General features: G+C 48.3%; 1 protein-coding gene across 15 annotated transcripts in view; it reads left to right on the forward strand.

The window, feature by feature from the left end:
• The first annotated feature begins 1,723 nt into the window (after positions 1-1,723).
• The window catches only part of LOC117733484 (sodium/calcium exchanger 1-like), a 31,344-nt gene continuing 7,247 nt past the window's right edge, over positions 1,724-25,820 (forward strand). For 2 of the 15 annotated variants that reach the window (XM_034537198.1, XM_034537278.1), the window contains exons 1-3: positions 1,973-3,513; positions 13,405-13,508; positions 15,485-15,502. In XM_034537198.1, the coding sequence (XP_034393089.1) occupies positions 1,988-3,513; positions 13,405-13,508; positions 15,485-15,502 (1,648 nt within the window). In that variant the 5' untranslated portion in view covers positions 1,973-1,987. Of the gene's footprint in view, positions 3,514-12,278; positions 12,394-13,296; positions 13,320-13,404; positions 13,542-15,338; positions 15,360-15,484; positions 15,503-16,352; positions 16,382-25,820 lie in introns of all 15 variants that reach the window. The other 13 variants (XM_034537269.1, XM_034537295.1, XM_034537173.1 and 10 more) reach the window with 12 other exon arrangements.

Raw genomic sequence — 25,820 nt, forward strand, 5'->3', positions numbered from 1 at the left:
TCTACAGAATGGCAGTACATGACACCTTATAGTCAGGTTATAATATTAGTGTGTTTATGGTGTCCTTAAAAAAGTGGTTTCAGTCTGATTTTAGAGCACATTGATATTTAGTATAAATTCATGTTAATATTTGCCGATTATAAAAGGAAAAAAAGGAGAATATATAACTTAAATAAATGTCTTCAACAAGTGTGTATTCATATTATCGCTTAGCCTTATTGATGTCATAACTCAATTCCCATCCAAAGAGTCCAACCTGACGATTGGGTCTGATAGTGGCGACTGTGGCTCAGGGTCGTCCTTCAATGAAAGGATCGGCGGTTTGATCCCCGGCTACGCTAGTCCATGTGGAAGTGTCCTTGGGCAGGATGTTCCTGTTGTGTGTGAGTGGGTGTGAATATTAGTTAGTCTTGATGGACAGGTAGCTCCTCCCATCAGGGTGTGAATGTTAGTTAGTCCTGATGGACAGGTAGCTCCTCCCATCAGGGTGTGAATATTAGTTAGTCCTGATGGACAGGTAGCTCCTCCAATCAGGGTGTGAATATTAGTTAGTCCTGATGGACAGGTAGCTCCTTCCATCAGGGTGTGAATATTAGTTAGTCCTGATGGACAGGTAGCTCCTTCCATCAGGGTGTGAATGTTAGTTAGTCCTGATGGACAGGTAGCTCCTCCCATCAGGGTGTGAATATTAGTTAGTCCTGATGGACAGGTAGCTCCTCCCATCAGGGTGTGAATATTAGTTAGTCCTGATGGACAGGTAGCTCCTTCCATCAGGGTGTGAATGTTAGTTAGTCCTGATGGACAGGTAGCTCCTCCCATCAGGGTGTGAATGTTAGTTAGTCCTGATGGACAGGTAGCTCCTCCCATCAGGGTGTGAATATTAGTTAGTCCTGATGGACAGGTAGCTCCTTCCATCAGGGTGTGAATGTTAGTTAGTCCTGATGGACAGGTAGCTCCTCCCATCAGGGTGTGAATGTTAGTTAGTCCTGATGGACAGGTAGCTCCTTCCATCAGGGTGTGAATATTAGTTAGTCCTGATGGACAGGTAGCTCCTTCCATCAGGGTGTGAATGTTAGTTAGTCCTGATGGACAGGTAGCTCCTCCCATCAGGGTGTGAATATTAGTTAGTCCTGATGGACAGGTAGCTCCTTCCATCAGGGTGTGAATATTAGTTAGTCCTGATGGACAGGTAGCTCCTCCCATCAGGGTGTGAATGTTAGTTAGTCCTGATGGACAGGTAGCTCCTCCCATCAGGGTGTGAATATTAGTTAGTCCTGATGGACAGGTAGCTCCTTCCATCAGGGTGTGAATGTTAGTTAGTCCTGATGGACAGGTAGCTCCTCCCATCAGGGTGTGAATGTTAGTTAGTCCTGATGGACAGGTAGCTCCTTCCATCAGGGTGTGAATATTAGTTAGTCCTGATGGACAGGTAGCTCCTTCCATCAGGGTGTGAATGTTAGTTAGTCCTGATGGACAGGTAGCTCCTCCCATCAGGGTGTGAGTGGGTGAATGATGTCATGTATTGTTAAAGTACAGGTCTATGTATTATAAACAGTCTGAAGAACCCAAATGATTTAGTTTACAAAGAAGCTGACTGTTGACTGATGTTGAAGCTTCACAACAACAACAACCTCAGTTAGATTGTCGTCCATTCAAACCAGTCGCAAACAGAAAGGCACTAAAGTCTCCTCTGTGTCCTGCAGGTTTAAGCTCAAGTGTCACCATGAGCCGATCCGGGACCTCGTCACTGTTCTCCACCTATCGGCTGCTTTTCCTGTCGGCCATCATCTCAACTGAACTTCCACATCCTGCGTCCGGAGGCTCTGTTCTGACCCTCACGTCCAACGACACGCTGGGCAACCACAGCCGGTGTGGAGAAGGCAGCGTCTGCGTTGAAGGAGTCATCCTGCCGTTGTGGAAGCCAGAAAACCCGGCCTTCACCGACCGCATTGCCAGGGCCACCGTCTACTTTGTGGGCTTGGCGTACATGTTCCTGGGTGTCTCCATCATCGCTGATCGCTTTATGGCATCCATCGAGGTCATCACCTCCCAGGAGAAACAGATCACCATCAAGAAACCCAACGGGGAGAAGATCACCACGACGGTGCGCATCTGGAACGAGACGGTGTCCAACCTGACCCTGATGGCGCTGGGTTCCTCTGCCCCAGAAATCCTCCTGTCGGTCGTGGAGGTTTGTGGTCACAACTTTAACGCCGGCGAGCTGGGCCCCAACACCATCGTAGGAAGTGCCGCCTTCAACATGTTTGTCATCCTTGGCTTTTGTGTGTCCGTCATTCCTGAAGGAGAAACCAGAAAGGTGAAGCACCTCAGGGTGTTCTTCGTCACCGCCACCTGGAGCGTCTTCGCATACATCTGGCTGTACCTGATCCTGGCTGTCTTCTCTCCGGGTGTTGTGGAGATATGGGAGGGTCTGGTCACCCTCTTCTTCTTCCCAATCTGTGTTGGATTCGCTTACGTGGCCGACCGCAGACTCCTTTTCTACAAATACATGCACAAACGATACAGAGCGGGGAAGCAGAAAGGAATGATTATCGAAACCGAGGGAGAACCACAGCTACCCTCAAAGGTCGACATAGAAATGGATGGGAGAATGCTCACCTCCGCCGGAGAGGATGCAGGGTTTGATGTTAAGGAGGTGGACGAGGAGGAGGCCCGCAGGGAGGTGGCCCAGATCCTGAAGGAGCTGAAACAGAAGCATCCCGAGAAGGAGATGGAGCAGCTGATGGAGCTCGCCAATTACCAAGTTTTAACCCAGCAGCAGAAGAGTCGAGCTTTCTACCGCTGTCAGGCCACCAGGATCATGACGGGAGCAGGAAACATCCTGAAGAAGCACGCCGCCGACCAAGCCAAGAGAGCCACCCACCACGATATCTGCTCCGAGGTTTCGGTGAACGCCTTTTCCTCCAAGGTGTTCTTCGACCCGGGTGCCTACCAGTGTCTCGAGAACTGCGGCTCTGTAGCACTGAACGTTGTGCGGCGTGGTGGAGACCTAACCAGCACCGTCTCAGTGGATTACCGGACTGAAGACGGCACCGCAAACGCCGGCTCAGATTACCAGTTCACCGAAGGAAGTATCGTATTCAAACCAGGCGAGACCGAAAAGGAACTCCGCATTGATATCATTGACGATGATATCTTTGAGGAAGACGAGCATTTCTTGGTTCACCTCAGCAACGTGAAGGTCCTGTCAGAGGGCGCCGGCTCAGACGAGTGCGAGGCGAACCACGTGGACGCCCTCGCGGGTTTGGGTCTGCCGTGCTCGGCCACCGTCACCGTCTTTGACGACGACCACGCGGGAATCTTTACGTTCAAAGAGCCGGCGGTGACCGTGAGCGAGAGTGTCGGGGTGATGGAGGTGAAGGTCTTCCGGACCTCAGGAGCTCGCGGCGTCGTGGTGGTGCCGTACAAAACCAAGGAGGGGACGGCTAAAGGAGGCGGCGAGGACTTCGAGGACACACACGGAGTCCTGGAGTTCGAGAACGATGAGATCTTGTAAGTACGAATCTTCTGCGTCAGTTCCCTGATTTCTCATCTTTTAGAGTCTTTGTCAAAACAAACTTTTAAATGTCATGAGGAGGATTTCTGTCGGCTGAGCTCTGGTTCTTTGTCTGTGAGCTGATGTTCAGACAAAGAAATGAATCAAATGAATGTTAGTTAGGGTAGTTGAACACGGGCTGATGAGTCTGTTCATGTGGGCGGGGCCAAGGGGACCATGTGGGCGGGGTCATGGCGGACCACACTGTGGGCGGGGCCATGGCGGACCACACTGTGAGGTTGCAGGTCATTCTTGTGAAATGTCTCTGGTGGAAGTTCTGACCACTTGAACATCTAAATGTACATTTCCCCATTTAAATGTTGGTTCATCACTTATAAATATAATATTTTAATATTATATCAATATTGAAAACGATCATCAGTGTGTGATGGATTGAAGTGCACGTGATTGGCTAACGCATGTTATGACATCACAGTTACCTGCAGACTACTCGTGATCTGTGGTTTCTATCCATTATGAGTTATGTTTAAATGTGTCTCAGTTGCTCCTCCTGACTCACGCAACTCTGTCCAGGAATGTGATGACAAGGCGTTTATTTCCAGAGCATAAACAAAGGAAATGAAAAGCTTTTATTAATGAGGACGCTGCTGGAGAGCCTTATATAGACCAGCCGTTGTCTTAAAGGGACAGTAGCAGAGCAGCGGAGCATACCACTCACTCATATTATCTACGGATCCCTTTGTTGTTTGGCTGGTCTGCAAGGATCCACAATATTGATTTTCACCATCTTCCAAAAAATTATTTCAACACTAAAACATAAAAAATACAAAATGTTGTACTTTTACTTTGTTATGGTAGTTTATCGTGTTTTATGTCTTCATAAAAACACACAATTCACATGAGTGAATAACATATATTATGTGTTAATGACGTGTAACGATGACCTCAGAGCTTCAGGAAGTTAAACATCATAATTCATCTAATATCTATTTTATATTCATGTGAAAAATGATTTATTCTAGTTCATCACCAACACTACATTTTACTAGATTACACCTGAACGCATCATGAGAACGTTATCATTTACCTTCAGCCAGTACTCATGTTCACTGAGCGGAGCCTGAACGCATCATGAGAACGTCATCATTTACCTTCAGCCAGTACTCATGTTCACTGAGCGGAGCCTGAACGCATCATGAGAACGTTATCATTTACCTTCAGCCAGTACTCATGTTCACTGAGCGGAGCCTGAACGCATCATGAGAACGTTATCGTTTACCTTCAGCCAGTACTCATGTTCACTGAGCGGAGCCTGAAGGCATCATGAGAACGTTATCATTTACCTTAAGCCAGTTCTCATGTTCACTGAGCAGAGCCTGAACGCATCATGAGAACGTTATCATTTACCTTCAGCCAGTACTCATGTTCACTGAGCAGAGCCTGAACGCATCATGAGAACGTTATCATCTACCTTCAGCCAGTACTCATGTTCACTGAGCGGAGCCTGAACGCATCATGAGAACGTTATCGTTTACCTTCAGCCAGTACTCATGTTCACTGAGCAGAGCCTGAACGCATCATGAGAACGATATCATTTAACTTCAGCCAGTACTCATGTTCACTGAGCGGAGCATGAACGCATCATGAGAACGTTATCATTTACATTCAGCCAGTACTCATGTTCACTGAGCAGAGCCTGAACGCATCATGAGAACGTTATCGTTTACCTTCAGCCAGTACTCATGTTCACTGAGCAGAGCCTGAACGCATCATGAGAACGATATCATTTAACTTCAGCCAGTACTCATGTTCACTGAGCGGAGCATGAACGCATCATGAGAACGTTATCATTTACATTCAGCCAGTACAGTTCTATACAACCAGAGGAGTCGCCCCCTGGTGGTCAGTAGAGAGAATGCAGCTTTAACACATGAAGCATAGACTTCTATACAACCAGAGGAGTCGCCCCCTGTGGTCAGGAGAGAGAATGCAGCTTTAACACATGAAGCATAGACTTCTATACAACCAGAGGAGTCGCCCCCTGGTGGTCAGGAGAGAGAATGCAGCTTTAACACATGAAGCATAGACTTCTATACAACCAGAGGAGTCACCCCCTGGTGGTCAGGAGAGAGAATGCAGCTTTAACACATGAAGCATAGACTTCTATACAACCAGAGGAGTCGCTCCCTGGTGGTCAGGAGAGAGAATGCAGCTTTAAAACATGAAGCATAGACTTCTATACAACCAGAGGAGTCGCCCCCTGTGGTCAGGAGAGAGAATGCAGCTTTAACACATGAAGCATAGACTTCTATACAACCAGAGGAGTCGCCCCCTGGTGGTCAGGAGAGAGAATGCAGCTTTAACACATGAAGCATAGACTTCTATACAACCAGAGGAGTCACCCCCTGGTGGTCAGGAGAGAGAATGCAGCTTTAACACATGAAGCATAGACTTCTATACAACCAGAGGAGTCGCCCCCTGGTGGTCAGGAGAGAGAATGCAGATTTAACACATGAAGCATAGACTTCTATACAACCAGAGGAGTCGCCCCCTGGTGGTCAGGAGAGAGAATGCAGCTTTAACACATGAAGCATAGACTTCTATACAACCAGAGGAGTCGCCTCCTGGTGGTCAGGAGAGAGAATGCAGCTTTAACACATGAAGCATAGACTTCTATACAACCAGAGGAGTCTCCTGTTCCTGAAGTCATGAGGAACAAGCCTCTCAGTCTGACGTACTTTATACGTCCTCGTTGAAGATTACGTCGATACGGTAGAAAACAAACATTACAGCGCACTGTGCATGTAGAAGACCTGATGTCGGATGAGCAGGGTTCATGTGAGGTTCACGGGCAGTAGGACGTGTGAAGCCGAGAACAGAGCACTGCTGCTGTTTCTGTGATCCGGTTCCAGCTCTGCTTTAATGTGAACGCTTCGTTTCAGAGCTCTTTTAACTTTTTATATTATTTAGTCTTTTCTGTTTTATTTTTTAGCTCCTTCATTTCCTTTTTTAATTAACAATTAACAGCGTATCTATTTTTCACAAGGAACATTTAAATAGACAAATAGGGTAATAGGGTAATAGGGTAATGGTTTCAGAGGTGAAAGGGAAAATATGATTATTAGCTTCATTCTAGACTCTGATAACTGTTAACTTCTACATGTTAATCCAAGGTTTCATTGTGAGTCCAGTGAAAGAAGAAAGAAATACTTTCTTTGTGTCTAATTTCAATAATCAGTTGTGTTTGTTGACCCACCAGGAATTCCTCAAACCTTTATGTAACTATAACCATTAATAATATATAATAATATCCACGCTCAGTCTCTGTCCGAGCTGGTCTTCATTAAGGGTTTCCTCTAAAGGTGACGGCGTTCCTTCTGCTGGAGGAGTGCAGCCTGAATGAGTGGATAGTTCTGCTGGTGTTTCCATTGTCTGTTGACGGGCTGCAGTCGTCTTTATTCTTTGCTGGTTTCCAGCTCGTGTCTTCTCGTGTGGACCAGATAAACATCACGCGGCCTCTTCCTTATTAGGCCGCGTGAGGAGCAGCTGGGTCCTGCTCAGCGTCCACGAAGCAGCCGGTTCCTGTCAGAGGACCACAGGGTGCCGTCTCCGTTGTCCTAACTGGTGTAGTAATGTGACGCTGGTTCATTTTCTTTAAACAACTCGTTTTGTTTTTCTAGTACAATTTGTATTTTAATACTTTTATTCTTTTTAATTCTTAATTATCTTACTGACAGATTAGTTTAGTTTCTGTAGGAATGAAACCCTGATCACAGAAAGTAAAGCGTGTTCGGTCACATTTCAGGAGCAGAATGAAACATATCATAACAATAATACTGAGAGAACACGACTCGCCCCGGAACATGAATTAAACTTAACCTAATGTTAGCTAGTCTGACTTCTTCAGCTTGAATCAAATGTCTGACCATCAATAACTTCACATGAGCATTGAACACCGAACATTAACCCACTTTAAATGTAAATATTAGAATAGTAAAAAGGTATTTGAAACAAAGTTATTATCTCTAAATGTGAGTCACAGTAAACGGTTCTAGTTCTGATTTTATCATACATTTTTAAGATTTATCAAAAAGAAAACTTTGATATTGTTTTGTAACAATGTGAAGATATAATCAAATACCAAATATTCATCCAGTATAGATTACAGGTGTAAACAAACCTCAAATATATTTGATTGCTGTTCAATCTTTAAATAAAACGTTGAGGACAGAACTTTACTTTCACACTCAGAGAGGCCATCAATCTGCTCGTATTAAATAAACATGGCAATGCATTAAGGCGGTGCTGTGTTTCCAATGCCGCCGGCTCACACACACACACACAGACACACACACAGACACACACACAAAGACACACACACACACACACACACACACACCCCGTGGATGTCTCCAATCAGGGCTGCTGTAGCCTGGAGCGCAGTGAAATCAGCTGGTTTCTTAATGTTGGGTCACTGAATCATTTGGGGCTGGTTCCGTTGTGTCGTTCCGTTGTTTCGTTACGTCGTGCCTCGTTACGTCGTGTCTCGTTACGTCGTGTCTCGTTACGTCGTGTCTCGTTACGTCGTGTCTCGTTACGTTGAGTCTTGTTCCGTTGTTACGTCGTTACATTGTTACGTCGTGTCGTTACGTCGTGTCGGTCGTCTCGTTACGTCGTTACGTCATCTCATTAGGTCATCTCGTTACGTCGTCTCGTTACGTCGTCTCGTTACGTCGTCTCGTTACGTCGTCTCGTTACGTCGTCTCGTTACGTCGTCTCGTTAAGTCGTCTCGTTACGTCTCGTTCCGTCGTGTCTCGTTTCGTCATGTCTCGTTCCGTTGAGTCTCGTTGCGTTGAGTCTCGTTGCGTTGAGTCTCGTTCCGTTGAGTCTCGTTCCGTTGAGTCTCGTTCCGTTGAGTCTCGTTCCATTGTTACGTTGTGTCGTTACGTTGTGTCGTTACGTTGTGTCGTTACGTTGTGTCGTTACGTTGTGTCGTTACGTTGTGTCGTTAAATTGTGTCGTTACGTTGTGTCGTTACGTTGTGTCGTTACGTTGTTTCGTTACATCGTGTGGTTACGTCGTCTGGTTACGTCGTGTGGTTACGTTGTGTGGTTACGTCGTGTGGTTACGTCGTGTGGTTATGTCAGGTGGTTACGTCGTGTCTCGGTACGACGTGTCTCGGTACGTCGTGTCATCGCTGCGATGCAGAGGGACCAGGCGGAGATGAACCGTCAGTTCATGGGGGAGCTTCAGATCCAGGCGGAGAGGCAAGCATTCGCCCTGGAGCAGCTCGCAGCTCGGACAGCTGCGGTTCCACCGCTGGCGGCTTCCTCCGCGGTTATAGACGTGGCCCTTCATCGGATGACGGCAGGGAACGATGCCCAGTCCTTCCTCGACTCTTTCGAGGCAACAGCGGAGGTGTGTGGCTGGCCTGCTGCCGAGTGGGCGGTCCGGCTCTTGCCTCTGCTGGCCGGGGAGGCACAGACAGCGGCCCTGGGACTCCCCCCGGCAGCCAGGCAGAGATATCAGAATGTGCGCAAGGCGGTGATCGACCGGATCGGCCTGTCCCCAAAGGACCACCGGCGGAGGTTCCGTGAGGCCAGGCTGGGGCCGGAGGACCGTCCCTTCGCTTTTGCGCAGCGGCTCAAGGACGCGGCCACCAGATGGCTACAACCCGGGGGTCCGGGAACGGCGCTGAAGGTGGTGGAAAAGCTCGTCCTCGAGCAGTTTGTGGGCGGATTACCGTCCGGAACCTCGGTGTGGGTCCGCTCCCACTGGCCGTCGCTGCTGGTGACCGCCATCACCTTGGCGGAGGACCACCTGGCGGTTCATTCCCCTGGGCAGGGGGACAGCGGTCTCATGCCGGCTTCGTTCCGGCCAACACCTGCCCCACGGAGGAGGCTACCCACACAGGCCCTGGCGGGGTCGACGCCGGCACCGTGTCCGGCACCCCTCCCGCGGGTCCCCGAGCCACCGCCCACCGACAGCACCGGCACTCTTCCTGACCTACAGGGGGGTTCTCGAACACCAGGGCAGGAGTGTTGGAGGTGCAGGCAGCCCGGGCACACCCGAAAAGGTGCCTCAGATCCGGTCCAGTGGACGGAGCAGTGCCAGTTGGTGTTCGAGAAGGTAAAACAAGCTCTCTGTGGGGAACCACTCCTTCACACACCTAACTTTTCTCATCCTTTTACTCTGCAGACTGATGCGTCGAACAGAGGGCTGGGGGCCGTTTTGTCTCAGCAGGTAGAGGGGGTTGACCGCCCGGTCCTGTACATCAGCCGGAAGCTTTCAGAGAGGGAGGCCAGGTACAGCACAGTAGAGAAGGAGTGCCTGGCCATCCGGTGGGCGGTCGACTCCCTGCGCTACTACCTCCTGGGTCGCTAATTCACCCTCTGGTCGGACCATGCCCCGCTCCAATGGCTCCACCGCATGAAAGATACCAACGCCCGGATCACTCGGTGGTATCTGGCTTTACAGCCTTTTAATTTCAAGGTGATCCATAGGCCGGGGACGCACATGGTTGTGGCCGACTTCCTCTCCCGCTCTCATGGGGGGGTGGGGGGGGAATTAGGTTAGGCCAGATGGCACCCTGGCCTAAGACGGGCGGTGGAGGTATGTGGCAGTGGGGTGTGGTTAGACTCAGCTGTAGATTGGGTGGAGCGGGGGGGTGGCTCAGGGAACAGTGCCGGAATGATGTCTAATCAGCCTCAGCTGGGGTTAATCTGTCTCTCTTCCCAATAAAGAGCAGGAGGGACTGAGAGGCGAGAGGGGAGAGCGAGGAGCGTCACCGAGCCTGTATTTGTGATTTTTGATAAATAAAGCATTTTGGAACTACCTCAAGCTGTGTGCTGCCTCTGTGCAAGTCCGCGACTCACCGGCTAACAGGGAAACCTGTTACAGTTACGTTGTGTCGTTACGTTGTGTTGTTACGTTGTGTTGTTACGTTGTGTCGTTACGTTGTGTCGTTACGTTGTGTCGTTACGTTGTGTCGTTACGTCGTGTCGTTACGTTGTGTCGTTACGTCGTGTCGTTACGTCGTGTCTCGTTTCGTTGTGTCTCGTTCCGTTGTTACGTCGTGGCGTCACGTTGTGTTGTCACGTCGTGTTGTCACGTTGTGTTGTCACGTTGTGTTGTCACGTTGTGTCGTTACGTTGTGTCGTTACGTTGTGTCGTTACGTTGTGTCGTTACGTTGTGTCGTTACGTTGTGTCGTTACGTTGTGTCGTTACGTCGTGTCTCGGTACGTCGTGTCTCGGTACGTTGTGTCCAATCCATGAAACAGAAGGAGGTAGAGAGGAGGGGGGGCGGGGCATCAGCAGGGCCAACGCGGGAGGCCGGTTCACCAGCATCAGACACCTCCAGGTCCAATGGACCCTATGAGACGTGAAGTCACAAAGACTCCGGGGAGGAAGCAGAGTTAATAAGGTGCAATGGAGAGATGTAAATTCATCCATAAGGAGAGAGAGAAGAGGAGATAGGTGCTCAGTGTATCCTAAAACATCCCCCAGCAGCCTATAAGCCTATAGCAGCATATCAAGGGGCTGGACCAGGGCAAACCTGATTCAGCCCTAACTATAAGCACTATTAAAGAGGAAAGTCTTAAGTCTATTCTTGAATGAGGTGACTGTGTCTGCCTCCAGGACTGAAAGTGGAAGCTGGTTCCATAAAAGAGGAGCTTGATAACTGAAGGCTCTGGCTCCCATCCTACTTTTTAGGACTCTAGGAACCACAAGTAGCCCCGCATTTAGTGAGCGCAGCTCTCTAGTGGGGCAATATGGTACTACAAGCTCCTTAAGATATGATGGTGCATCACCAATCAAGGCTTCGTAGGTGAGGAGAAGAATTTTAAATGTGATTCTTGATTTTACAGGGAGCCAGTGCAGAGCAGCTAATACAGGAGTCATGTGATCTCTTTTCTTAGTTTTACACGAGCTAGTTTAAGAGACTTATTAGAGCAGCCTGATAATAAATGGGGTGAATGCCGTCTGGACTCATCAGATCAGGCTTTCCCCAGAAAGTCTGCCAGTTATCTATGTAGCCCACATTGTTTGCTGGGCACCACCTGGACAACCAGCGGTTGAATGACGACATGCGGCTATACATGTCATCATTGATCAGATTGGGGAGAGGGCCAGAGAAAACTACGGTGTCCGACATTGTCTTGGCATAAGCACACACCGATTCCACATTAATTTTAGTGACCTCCGACCGCCGCAGTATTATAATCTTACTGTAACTACGCTCATCTTTAGCCAGCAGTTTTAAACAAGATTCAATGTCGCCCGCTCTGGCCCCCGGGATGCATATGACTTTGGTCCCTGGCTTCCCTATCTTCACGTCTCTGACTATGGAGCTACCTATAACCAGAGTGGGTTTCTCAGCGGGTGCGTCGCTGAGTGGGGAAAACTGGTTCGAAACGTGAAGAGGTTGGCGGTGCTCAGTGGGCTTCTGTTTAGACTTAAAACTCCTTTGAACAGTCACCCAGCCATCCGGCTGCTCGGGGGCTGCCGGGGGACAGCTAACAGAGGCTAACGCTATACGACTATTCTCATTGTATCTGAGTAATGTACAATGCCACCATTATTTTGCTGCTTGGGTTGAAGATGGTCTAATCACCATCAAATCTTTGTTTCTGTAAATGTTTCCCTGTAGCCTCCAACTCTGGTTCTCTGCCATCGTTCATCAGCTAGATTTCCTCGTTAGCCTCAGCCGTCTGTCCACTTCTCCTTCTGCAACCTTTCTGTGTGTTTTTCTGTTTCAGCAAAACTATTCAAATCAATATAATTGATGATGAAGAATATGAGAAAAACAAGAACTTCTTCCTAGAGATCGGAGAGCCTCAGCTGCTGGAGATGAGTGAGAGGAAAGGTGGGGGTGTCGCCTTCCCATGCTGTAACCCTACCCAGATCACTAATGACCTTTAACCTCTGTTAGTTCAAGCTCACCTCAAGACCTCACAGGGAGAAACATCAGCAATCAATCTATTGTAGACATATAGACGTTAAAGTCACAATGAATTGCATTATCTTTCCATGCAGTCATCGTTTTTTCTTCAGTACCAAAGCAGAAAACTACCTTCTTTGCATTTGTATTGTTTTAATGCCAAGAAAAGAAACGTTGGTCTCTTGAGGTATTGAGATAATAAAACCGATCAGGAGAGCCAGTATGCACAGATGAAAACTGATCAAAGAGTTCTCATTATTGATCCGCTATCAGGCTCTTTTTCAGTCACACAGATAGAGATTCAAGTCAGTCCTGTTATTATTTAACCAGAGCTAACTGTATGCTAACATGAAGAGGAGCTGTCCAGGCCCCTGTGGTGCTGATGAGGCCCACATTACTTATATTGCTATCTTGAGAAATCTGCCTTTTACTCGATTCATCATATATGAAGCCATTAACACAAGAAGCACATTATACTTCCTGTCACTATTGAAATGAACTTCTATTATGGAGGCAGAAACAGTTTGTATTGTGTAGAACTGAATAACCAGATAGTAACTTCTAAATCATGCAAACAGAGACAAGATGAAATGTTTGATCAGCTGTGTGATTGGATGCATGTTACTGCAATGCATCATGGGATCCGTGAATGACTTCTCTTCTTCAGTTGTTTATCTTTCAGACTGACAATCAACCAGGTCAGTTTCATGTTCTTTTACTTCCCAGAACACCTTAACATGACTGGAGACCAGCAGGTGTGAGTTTTAACTGTAATGAAGAGGTATCACCACGATGGTTCATTTTGACTTTAAGCTCCTCCCTGCAGGCCAGATGAGGTGAGCTCATCCCTGTTGCCACGGTGATGGTGATGGATCCCTGTCCTCTTGTGTGTGCTTGTGAACTAACGCATGACCCCTGACCTCCCCTCCTACTGTCGTCCACAGGAAGACCATAACAGTTAGAGTAATAGACCATGACGAGTACGATAAGCAGGCCAGCTTCTACATAGAGCTGCAGGAGCCATGTTGGAACCAGAGGAGATGGACAGGTGTGAAGAGTCACCTCCTTCAGCTCCTTTCAGGCGCTCCTTTTCTGCTTGTTTCGCTTTGCTCCTCCTGCTGCTGTCGCTGTGCCTCCTCCATGTTACAGTAGAATGGGCTGCCTCCTCCTCCTCCTCCTCCATGTTACAGTAGAATGGGCTGCCTCCTCCACGTAGTCTTTATACTCGTCACCTGACTCCCTGCTTTGCTGCCGTCATAACCACTTCGGCCACTAGAGGTCGACGTTGTCCTCTTGCATTCGTATTGGTGATCGATCAATGTGATTGGAGGATAACAGGGTTCTGAACCGACCTGCCCCCTTCTAGCTCATATCTACGAGGCTGATAACAAACCTGGTTTGGATTAACTAGGACAAGTAACAGTACAGGTTAGAAGGGGCTCCATAGAACATGCTAGGACAGGATTGGTGGACACTTGAGGACGCGTCAGAACTAACTGGGACTGTTAGACAGTTTTGGACAAGTTAAGAACCAGTTAGAACCAGTGTTTGAAGTTTGGAAATAAGTGGGAATGCTTTGACTGGTTGGATAGGGTTGGGTACAGGGACTGGTCAGAACTGAATAGGACACACGGGGACCGGATGCTTTCCATTGGTTGGGACCTGAAGGACAGACAACTCTAAACATGACAGAATGAGTCAATACAGAGTAGGATATTGTTGGTCCTGGCTGGGACAGATTAGGACTGTCTGGACATGTTCAGATGGATTTGGACATGTTGGGACAGGTTAAGACCAGTCTGGTTTGGTCAAGTTAGAACATGTCTGGTGAGGTTGGAACTGGTTGAGATGCGTTACAGCACAACAGGTTTGGACTGGTCTGAAGAGGGTTCAATTCCAATTCAATTCAGGGTTGAACATGTGAGGACAGGTTTGGACTGGTCTGAAGAGGGTTGAACATGTCGGGACAGGTTTGGACTGGTCTGAAGAGGGTTGAACATGTCGGGACAGGTTTGGACTGGTCTGAAGAGGGTTGAACATGTGAGGACAGGTTTGGACTGGTCTAAAGAGGGGACAGGTTTGGACTGGTCTGAAGAGGGTTGAACATGTGAGGACAGGTTTGGACTGGTCTGAAGAGGGGACAGGTTTGGACTGGTCTGAAGAGGGTTTAAACGTGTGAGGACAGGTTTGGATTGGTCTGAAGAGGGTTGAACATGTGAGGACAGGTTTGGACTGGTCTAAAGAGGGGACAGGTTTGGACTGGTCTGAAGAGGGTTGAACATGTGAGGACAGGTTTGGACTGGTCTGAAGATGGGACAGGTTTGGACTGGTCTGAAGAGCGTTGAACATGTGAGGACAGGTTTGGACTGGTCTAAAGAGGGGACAGGTTTGGACTGGTCTGAAGAGGGTTGAACATGTGAGGACAGGTTTGGACTGGTCTGAAGAGGGTTGAACATGTCAGGACAGGTTTGGACTGGTCTGAAGAGGGTTGAACATGTCAGGACAGGTTTGGACTGGTCTGAAGAGGGGACAGGTTTGGACTGGTCTGAAGAGGGTTGAACATGTGAGGACAGATGTGCATGTGGTCTTGTCCCTGTCCCAGTCCCAGTAAACCTGCCTGTGTGTGCTTTCACGTTAACACTAAACATCATCCAGGATTCACGGCTTTGACAAAGAAACGTTTGAACACAGTGATGCTCAGCATATGTGATCCCTTCATCTGGTCCTGTTGTCCTATACTCAGTCGGATCAGGACCGAATCATTCTCAGCTAAACTCTCCATCTTCTAAAGATCTGAGCTTCTCTTTTTTAACTTCTTGTTTCTTTTGATCCGTTTTGTCTTTGTGCTTCTTCTTTCTCTCTGATTGCATCTCTTCAGCTGTGTTGCTTCAGGAAGTCGGTAAGCTGCTCTAATGTTTCCTTTTCTGTCCTCATTCATTATATCTCTGATATACAGTTTAGAAATCAAATGACTGTCAAATCAGAACAAATTTTGACTTGTTTTCATATTTTGCATGAATTCAGGTGGATTCGTCAAAACAGGTGCGTGAACACAAACCCTCTCTCTACATTGTCTCATTCGTAGTGATACTGGAACATCTCCTGTGGATCTGAGACGTTGTGCTGTTTGACTCCTGATTAGACAGACTGCTGGTTTTGGATGTGGTTGTGGTTGTGGATGTGGTTGTGGTTGTGGATGTGGTTGTGGATGTGGATGTGGTTGTGGATGTGGATGTGGTTGTGGATGTGGTTGTGGTTGTGGATGTGGTTGTGGTTTTGTTTGTGGATGTGGTTGTGGTTGTGGATGTGGTTGTGGATGTGGTTGTGGATGTGGATGTGGTTGTGGATGTGGTTGTGGTTGTGGATGTGGTTGTGGTTGTGGATGTGGTTGTGGATGTGGTTGTGGTTGGGGATGTGGTTGTGGTTGTGGATGTGTTTGTGGTTGTGGATGTGGTTGTGGTTGTGGATATGGTTGTGGTTGGGGATGTGGATATGGTTGTGGATGTGGTTGTGGATGTGGTTGGGGATATGGTTGTGGTTGGGGATGTGGATATGGTTGTGGATGTGGTTGTGGATGTGGATGTGGTTGTGGTTGTGGTTGTGGATATGGTTGTGGTTGGGGATGTGGATATGGTTGTGGTTGTGGATGTGGTTGTGGATGTGGTTGTGGTTGGGGATATGGTTGTGGTTGGGGATGTGGATATGGATGTGGTTGTGGATGTGGTTGTGGATGTGGATGTTGTTGTGGTTGTGGTTGTGGTTGTGGATATGGTTGGGGTTGGGGATGTGGATATGGTTGGGGTTGGGGATGTGGATATGGTTGTGGATGTGGTTGTGGTTGTGGATATGGTTGTGGTTGGGGATGTGGATATGGTTGTGGTTGGGGATGTAGATATGGTTGTGGTTGGGGATGTGGATATGGTTGTGGTTGTGTTTGTGGATATGGTTGTGGTTGGGGATGTGGATATGGTTGTGGTTGTGTTTGTGGATGTGGTTGTGGTTGGGGATGTGGATATGGTTGTGGTTGGGGATGTGGATATGGTTGTGGTTGGGGATGTGGATATGTTTGTGGTTGGGGATGTGGATATGGTTGTGGTTGGGGATGTGGATATGGTTGTGGTTGTGGATATGGTTGTGGTTGTGTTTGTGGATGTGGTTGTGGTTGGGGATGTGGATATGGTTGTGGTTGGGGATGTGGATATGGTTGTGGTTGGGGATGTGGATATGGTTGTGGTTGTGGTTGTGGATGTGGTTGTGGTTGTGGTTGTGGTTGTGGTTGGGGATGTGGATATGGTTGTGGTTGGGGATGTGGATATGGTTGTGGTTGTGGTTGTGGTTGTGGATATGGATGTGGTTGTGGTTGTGGATATGGTTGTGGTTGTGGATATGGTTGTGGTTGGGGATGTGGTTGTGGTTGTGGTTGTGGATATGGTTGTGGTTGGGGATGTGGATATGGTTGTGGTTGTGGTTGTGGATGTGGATGTGGTTGTGGTTGTGGATGTGGATGTGGTTGTGGTTGTGGTTGGGGATGTGGTTGTGGTTGTGGTTGTGGATGTGGATGTGGTTGTGGATGTGGTTATGGTTGTGGTTGTGGATGTGGTTGTGGTTGTGGTTGTGGATATGGTTGTGGTTGGGGATGTGGATATGGTTGTGGTTGGGGATGTGGATATGGTTGTGGTTGTGGTTGTGGATGTGGATGTGGTTGTGGATGTGGTTGTGGTTGTGGTTGTGGTTGGGGATGTGGTTGTGGTTGTGGATGTGGTTGTGGTTGTGGATGTGGTTGTGGATGTGGATGTGGTTGTGGTTGTGGTTGTGGATGTGGTTGTGGTTGTGGTTGTGGATATGGTTGTGGTTGGGGATGTGGATATGGTTGTGGATGTGGTTGTGGATGTGGTTGGGGATATGGTTGTGGTTGGGGATGTGGATATGGTTGTGGATGTGGTTGTGGATGTGGTTGTGGTTGTGGTTGTGGATGTGGTTGTGGTTGTGGTTGTGGATATGGTTGTGGTTGGGGATGTGGATATGGTTGTGGTTGTGGATGTGGTTGTGGATGTGGTTGTGGTTGGGGATATGGTTGTGGTTGGGGATGTGGATATGGATGTGGTTGTGGATGTGGTTGTGGATGTGGATGTTGTTGTGGTTGTGGTTGTGGTTGTGGTTGTGGATGTGGTTGTGGTTGTGGTTGTGGATATGGTTGGGGTTGGGGATGTGGATATGGTTGGGGTTGGGGATGTGGATATGGTTGTGGATGTGGTTGTGGATGTGGTTGTGGTTGTGGTTGTGGATATGGTTGTGGTTGTGGTTGTGGATATGGTTGTGGTTGGGGATGTAGATATGGTTGTGGTTGGGGATGTGGATATGATTGTGGTTGTGTTTGTGGATATGGTTGTGGTTGGGGATGTGGATATGGTTGTGGTTGGGGATGTGGATATGGTTGTGGTTGTGTTTGTGGATGTGGTTGTGGTTGTGGTTGTGGATATGGTTGTGGTTGTGTTTGTGGATGTGGTTGTGGTTGGGGATGTGGATATGGTTGTGGTTGGGGATGTGGATATGGTTGTGGTTGGGGATGTGGATATGGTTGTGGTTGTGGTTGTGGATGTGGATGTGGTTGTGGTTGTGGTTGTGGATATGGTTGTGGTTGTGGTTGTGGATATGGTTGTGGTTGGGGATGTGGTTGTGGTTGTGGTTGTGGATATGGTTGTGGTTGGGGATGTGGATATGGTTGTGGTTGTGGTTGTGGATGTGGATGTGGTTGTGGTTGTGGTTGGGGATGTGGTTGTGGTGGTGGTTGTGGATATGGTTGTGGTTGGGGATGTGGATATGGTTGTGGTTGGGGATGTGGATATGGTTGTGGTTGTGGTTGTGGATATGGTTGTGGTTGGGGATGTGGTTGTGGTTGGGGATGTGGATGTGGTTGTGGTTGTGGATGTGGATGTGGTTGTGGTTGTGGTTGGGGATGTGGTTGTGGTTGTGGTTGTGGATGTGGATGTGGTTGTGGATGTGGTTATGGTTGTGGTTGTGGATGTGGTTGTGGTTGTGGTTGTGGATATGGTTTTGGTTGGGGATGTGGATATGGTTGTGGTTGTGGTTGTGGTTGTGGATGTGGATGTGGTTGTGGTTGTGGTTGTGGATATGGTTGTGGTTGTGGATATGGTTGTGGTTGTGGATGTGGTTGTGGTTGTGGTTGTGGATATGGTTGTGGTTGGGGATGTGGATATGGTTGTGGTTGTGGTTGTGGATGTGGATGTGGTTGTGGTTGTGGATGTGGATGTGGTTGTGGTTGTGGTTGGGGATGTGGTTGTGGTTGTGGTTGTGGATGTGGATGTGGTTGTGGATGTGGTTATGGTTGTGGTTGTGGATGTGGTTGTGGTTGTGATTGTGGATATAATTGTGGTTGGGGATGTGGATATGGTTGTGGTTGGGGATGTGGATATGGTTGTGGTTGTGGTTGTGGATGTGGATGTGGTTGTGGATGTGGTTGTGGTTGTGGATGTGGTTGTGGTTGGGGATGTGGTTGTGGATGTGGATGTGGTTGTGGTTGTGGTTGTGGATGTGGTTGTGGTTGTGGATATGGTTGTGGTTGGGGATGTGGATATGGTTGTGGATGTGGTTGTGGATGTGGTTGGGGATATGGTTGTGGTTGGGGATGTGGATATGGTTGTGGATGTGGTTGTGGATGTGGTTGTGGTTGTGGATGTGGTTGTGGTTGTGGTTGTGGATATGGTTGTGGTTGGGGATGTGGATATGGTTGTGGTTGTGGATGTGGTTGTGGATGTGGTTGTGGTTGGGGATATGGTTGTGGTTGGGGATGTGGATATGGATGTGGTTGTGGATGTGGTTGTGGATGTGGATGTTGTTGTGGTTGTGGTTGTGGTTGTGGTTGTGGTTGTGGTTGTGGTTGTGGATATGGTTGGGGTTGGGGATGTGGATATGGTTGGGGTTGGGGATGTGGATATGGTTGTGGATGTGGTTGTGGATGTGGTTGTGGTTGTGGTTGTGGATATGGTTGTGGTTGTGGTTGTGGATATGGTTGTGGTTGGGGATGTAGATATGGTTGTGGTTGGGGATGTGGATATGATTGTGGTTGTGTTTGTGGATATGGTTGTGGTTGGGGATGTGGATATGGTTGTGGTTGGGGATGTGGATATGGTTGTGGTTGTGTTTGTGGATGTGGTTGTGGTTGTGGTTGTGGATATGGTTGTGGTTGTGTTTGTGGATGTGGTTGTGGTTGGGGATGTGGATATGGTTGTGGTTGGGGATGTGGATATGGTTGTGGTTGGGGATGTGGATGTGGATGTGGTTGTGGTTGTGGATGTGGATGTGGTTGTGGTTGTGGTTGGGGATGTGGATATGGTTGTGGTTGTGGTTGTGGATGTGGATGTGGTTGTGGTTGTGGATATGGTTGTGGTTGTGGTTGTGGATATGGTTGTGGTTGGGGATGTGGTTGTGGTTGTGGTTGTGGATATGGTTGTGGTTGGGGATGTGGATATGGTTGTGGTTGTGGTTGTGGATGTGGATGTGGATGTGGTTGTGGTTGTGGTTGGGGATGTGGTTGTGGTTGTGGTTGTGGATGTGGATGTGGTTGTGGATGTGGTTATGGTTGTGGTTGTGGATGTGGTTGTGGTGGTGGTTGTGGATATGGTTGTGGTTGGGGATGTGGATATGGTTGTGGTTGGGGATGTGGATATGGTTGTGGTTGTGGTTGTGGATATGGTTGTGGTTGGGGATGTGGTTGTGGTTGGGGATGTGGATGTGGTTGTGGTTGTGGATGTGGATGTGGTTGTGGTTGTGGTTGGGGATGTGGTTGTGGTTGTGGTTGTGGATGTGGATGTGGTTGTGGATGTGGTTATGGTTGTGGTTGTGGATGTGGTTGTGGTTGTGGTTGTGGATATGGTTTTGGTTGGGGATGTGGATATGGTTGTGGTTGGGGATGTGGATATGGTTGTGGTTGTGGTTGTGGTTGTGGATATGGTTGTGGTTGGGGATGTGGTTGTGGTTGGGGATGTGGATATGGTTGTGGTTGGGGATGTGGATATGGTTGTGGTTGTGGTTGTGGATGTGGATGTGGTTGTGGTTGTGGTTGTGGATATGGTTGTGGTTGGGGATGTGGTTGTGGATATGGTTGTGGTTGGGGATGTGGATATGGTTGTGGTTGTGGTTGTGGATGTGGATGTGGTTGTGGATGTGGATGTGGTTGTGGTTGTGGTTGTGGATGTGGTTGTGGTTGTGGTTGTGGTTGTTGTTATGGATATGGTTGTGGTTGTGGTTATGGATGTGGTTGTGGTTGTGGTTGGGGATGTGGATATGGTTGTGGTTGTGGATGTGGTTGTGGTTGTGAATATGGTTGTGGTTGGGGATGTGGATATGGTTGTGGTTGTGGATATGGTTGTGGTTGGGGATGTGGATATGGTTGTGGTTGGGGATGTGGATATGGTTGTGGTTGTGGTTGTGGTTGTGGTTGTGGTTGGGGATGTGGATGTGGTTGTGGTTGGGGATGTGGATATGGTTGTGGTTGGGGATGTGGATATGGTTGTGGTTGTGGATATGGTTGTGGTTGTGGATATGCTTGTGGTTGGGGATGTGGTTGTGGATATGGTTGTGGTTGGGGATGTGGATGTGGTTGTGGTTGTGGTTGTGGATGTGGATGTGGTTGTGGATGTGGATGTGGTTGTGGTTGTGGTTGTGTTTGTGGTTGTGGTTGTGGATATGGTTGTGGTTGTGGATGTGGATGTGGTTGGGGATGTGGATATGGTTGTGGTTGGGGATGTGGATATGGTTGTGGTTGTGGATATGGTTGGGGTTGGGGATGTGGATATGGTTGTGGATGTGGTTGTGGATGTGGATGTGGATGTGGTTGTGGTTGTGGTTGTGGTTGTGGATATGGTTGGGGTTGGGAATGTGGATATGGTTGTGGATGTGGTTGTGGATGTGGATGTGGATGTGGTTGTGGTTGTGGTTGTGGTTGTGGATATGGTTATGGTTGTGGTTGGGGATGTGGTTGTGGTTGGGGATGTGGATGTGGTTGTGGATGTGGTTGTGGATGTGGATGTGGATGTGGTTGTGGATGTGGTTTTGTTTGTGGTTTTGGTTTTAGTTCTGGATGTGGTTGTGGTTGGGGATGTGGATATGGTTGTGGATGTGGTTGTGGATGTGGATGTGGTTGTGGTTGGGGATGTGGATATGGTTGTGGTTGTGGTTGTGGATATGGTTGGGGATGTGTATATGGTTGTGGATGTGGATGTGGATCTGGTTTTGTTTGTGGTTTTGGTTTTGGTTGTGGTTGTGGATGTGGATGTGGTTGTGGTTGGGGATGTGGTTGTGGTTGTGGTTGTGGATGTGGATGTGGTTGTGGATGTGGTTATGGTTGTGGTTGTGGATGTGGTTGTGGTTGTGGTTGTGGATATGGTTTTGGTTGGGGATGTGGATATGGTTGTGGTTGTGGTTGTGGTTGTGGATGTGGATGTGGTTGTGGTTGTGGTTGTGGATATGGTTGTGGTTGTGGATATGGTTGTGGTTGTGGATGTGGTTGTGGTTGTGGTTGTGGATATGGTTGGGGTTGGGGATGTGGATATGGTTGGGGTTGGGGATGTGGATATGGTTGTGGATGTGGTTGTGGATGTGGTTGTGGTTGTGGTTGTGGATATGGTTGTGGTTGTGGTTGTGGATATGGTTGTGGTTGGGGATGTAGATATGGTTGTGGTTGGGGATGTGGATATGATTGTGGTTGTGTTTGTGGATATGGTTGTGGTTGGGGATGTGGATATGGTTGTGGTTGGGGATGTGGATATGGTTGTGGTTGTGTTTGTGGATGTGGTTGTGGTTGTGGTTGTGGATATGGTTGTGGTTGTGTTTGTGGATGTGGTTGTGGTTGGGGATGTGGATATGGTTGTGGTTGGGGATGTGGATATGGTTGTGGTTGGGGATGTGGATGTGGATGTGGTTGTGGTTGTGGATGTGGATGTGGTTGTGGTTGTGGTTGGGGATGTGGATATGGTTGTGGTTGTGGTTGTGGATGTGGATGTGGTTGTGGTTGTGGATATGGTTGTGGTTGTGGTTGTGGATATGGTTGTGGTTGGGGATGTGGTTGTGGTTGTGGTTGTGGATATGGTTGTGGTTGGGGATGTGGATATGGTTGTGGTTGTGGTTGTGGATGTGGATGTGGATGTGGTTGTGGTTGTGGTTGGGGATGTGGTTGTGGTTGTGGTTGTGGATGTGGATGTGGTTGTGGATGTGGTTATGGTTGTGGTTGTGGATGTGGTTGTGGTGGTGGTTGTGGATATGGTTGTGGTTGGGGATGTGGATATGGTTGTGGTTGGGGATGTGGATATGGTTGTGGTTGTGGTTGTGGATATGGTTGTGGTTGGGGATGTGGTTGTGGTTGGGGATGTGGATGTGGTTGTGGTTGTGGATGTGGATGTGGTTGTGGTTGTGGTTGGGGATGTGGTTGTGGTTGTGGTTGTGGATGTGGATGTGGTTGTGGATGTGGTTATGGTTGTGGTTGTGGATGTGGTTGTGGTTGTGGTTGTGGATATGGTTTTGGTTGGGGATGTGGATATGGTTGTGGTTGGGGATGTGGATATGGTTGTGGTTGTGGTTGTGGTTGTGGATATGGTTGTGGTTGGGGATGTGGTTGTGGTTGGGGATGTGGATATGGTTGTGGTTGGGGATGTGGATATGGTTGTGGTTGTGGTTGTGGATGTGGATGTGGTTGTGGTTGTGGTTGTGGATATGGTTGTGGTTGGGGATGTGGTTGTGGATATGGTTGTGGTTGGGGATGTGGATATGGTTGTGGTTGTGGTTGTGGATGTGGATGTGGTTGTGGATGTGGATGTGGTTGTGGTTGTGGTTGTGGATGTGGTTGTGGTTGTGGTTGTGGTTGTTGTTATGGATATGGTTGTGGTTGTGGTTATGGATGTGGTTGTGGTTGTGGTTGGGGATGTGGATATGGTTGTGGTTGTGGATGTGGTTGTGGTTGTGAATATGGTTGTGGTTGGGGATGTGGATATGGTTGTGGTTGTGGATATGGTTGTGGTTGGGGATGTGGATATGGTTGTGGTTGGGGATGTGGATATGGTTGTGGTTGTGGTTGTGGTTGTGGTTGTGGTTGGGGATGTGGATGTGGTTGTGGTTGGGGATGTGGATATGGTTGTGGTTGGGGATGTGGATATGGTTGTGGTTGTGGTTGTGGATATGGTTGTGGTTGTGGATATGCTTGTGGTTGGGGATGTGGTTGTGGATATGGTTGTGGTTGGGGATGTGGATGTGGTTGTGGTTGTGGTTGTGGATGTGGATGTGGTTGTGGATGTGGATGTGGTTGTGGTTGTGGTTGTGTTTGTGGTTGTGGTTGTGGATATGGTTGTGGTTGTGGATGTGGATGTGGTTGGGGATGTGGATATGGTTGTGGTTGGGGATGTGGATATGGTTGTGGTTGTGGATATGGTTGGGGTTGGGGATGTGGATATGGTTGTGGATGTGGTTGTGGATGTGGATGTGGATGTGGTTGTGGTTGTGGTTGTGGTTGTGGATATGGTTGGGGTTGGGAATGTGGATATGGTTGTGGATGTGGTTGTGGATGTGGATGTGGATGTGGTTGTGGTTGTGGTTGTGGTTGTGGATATGGTTATGGTTGTGGTTGGGGATGTGGTTGTGGTTGGGGATGTGGATGTGGTTGTGGATGTGGTTGTGGATGTGGATGTGGATGTGGTTGTGGATGTGGTTTTGTTTGTGGTTTTGGTTTTAGTTCTGGATGTGGTTGTGGTTGGGGATGTGGATATGGTTGTGGATGTGGTTGTGGATGTGGATGTGGTTGTGGTTGGGGATGTGGATATGGTTGTGGTTGTGGTTGTGGATATGGTTGGGGATGTGTATATGGTTGTGGATGTGGATGTGGATCTGGTTTTGTTTGTGGTTTTGGTTTTGGTTGTGGTTGTGGATGTGGATGTGGTTGTGGTTGGGGATGTGGTTGTGGTTGTGGTTGTGGATGTGGATGTGGTTGTGGATGTGGTTATGGTTGTGGTTGTGGATGTGGTTGTGGTTGTGGTTGTGGATATGGTTTTGGTTGGGGATGTGGATATGGTTGTGGTTGTGGTTGTGGTTGTGGATGTGGATGTGGTTGTGGTTGTGGTTGTGGATATGGTTGTGGTTGTGGATATGGTTGTGGTTGTGGATGTGGTTGTGGTTGTGGTTGTGGATATGGTTGTGGTTGGGGATGTGGATATGGTTGTGGTTGTGGTTGTGGATGTGGATGTGGTTGTGGTTGTGGATGTGGATGTGGTTGTGGTTGTGGTTGGGGATGTGGTTGTGGTTGTGGTTGTGGATGTGGATGTGGTTGTGGATGTGGTTATGGTTGTGGTTGTGGATGTGGTTGTGGTTGTGGTTGTGGATATGGTTGTGGTTGGGGATGTGGATATGGTTGTGGTTGGGGATGTGGATATGGTTGTGGTTGTGGTTGTGGATGTGGATGTGGTTGTGGATGTGGTTGTGGTTGTGGATGTGGTTGTGGTTGGGGATGTGGTTGTGGTTGTGGATGTGGTTGTGGTTGTGGATGTGGTTGTGGATGTGGATGTGGTTGTGGTTGTGGTTGTGGATGTGGTTGTGGTTGAGGTTGTGGATATGGTTGTGGTTGGGGATGTGGATATGGTTGTGGATGTGGTTGTGGATGTGGTTGGGGATATGGTTGTGGTTGGGGATGTGGATATGGTTGTGGATGTGGTTGTGGATGTGGTTGTGGTTGTGGTTGTGGATGTGGTTGTGGTTGTGGTTGTGGATATGGTTGTGGTTGGGGATGTGGATATGGTTGTGGTTGTGGATGTGGTTGTGGATGTGGTTGTGGTTGGGGATATGGTTGTGGTTGGGGATGTGGATATGGATGTGGTTGTGGATGTGGTTGTGGATGTGGATGTTGTTGTGGTTGTGGTTGTGGTTGTGGTTGTGGATGTGGTTGTGGTTGTGGTTGTGGATATGGTTGGGGTTGGGGATGTGGATATGGTTGGGGTTGGGGATGTGGATATGGTTGTGGATGTGGTTGTGGATGTGGTTGTGGTTGTGGTTGTGGATATGGTTGTGGTTGTGGTTGTGGATATGGTTGTGGTTGGGGATGTAGATATGGTTGTGGTTGGGGATGTGGATATGATTGTGGTTGTGTTTGTGGATATGGTTGTGGTTGGGGATGTGGATATGGTTGTGGTTGGGGATGTGGATATGGTTGTGGTTGTGGTTGTGGATGTGGTTGTGGTTGTGGTTGTGGATATGGTTGTGGTTGTGTTTGTGGATGTGGTTGTGGTTGGGGATGTGGATATGGTTGTGGTTGGGGATGTGGATATGGTTGTGGTTGGGGATGTGGATATGGTTGTGGTTGTGG

The sequence above is a fragment of the Cyclopterus lumpus genome, chromosome 1 (genome assembly GCF_009769545.1).
Source record: "Cyclopterus lumpus isolate fCycLum1 chromosome 1, fCycLum1.pri, whole genome shotgun sequence".
In the NCBI taxonomy this organism is placed as follows: Eukaryota; Metazoa; Chordata; class Actinopteri; order Perciformes; family Cyclopteridae; genus Cyclopterus; species Cyclopterus lumpus.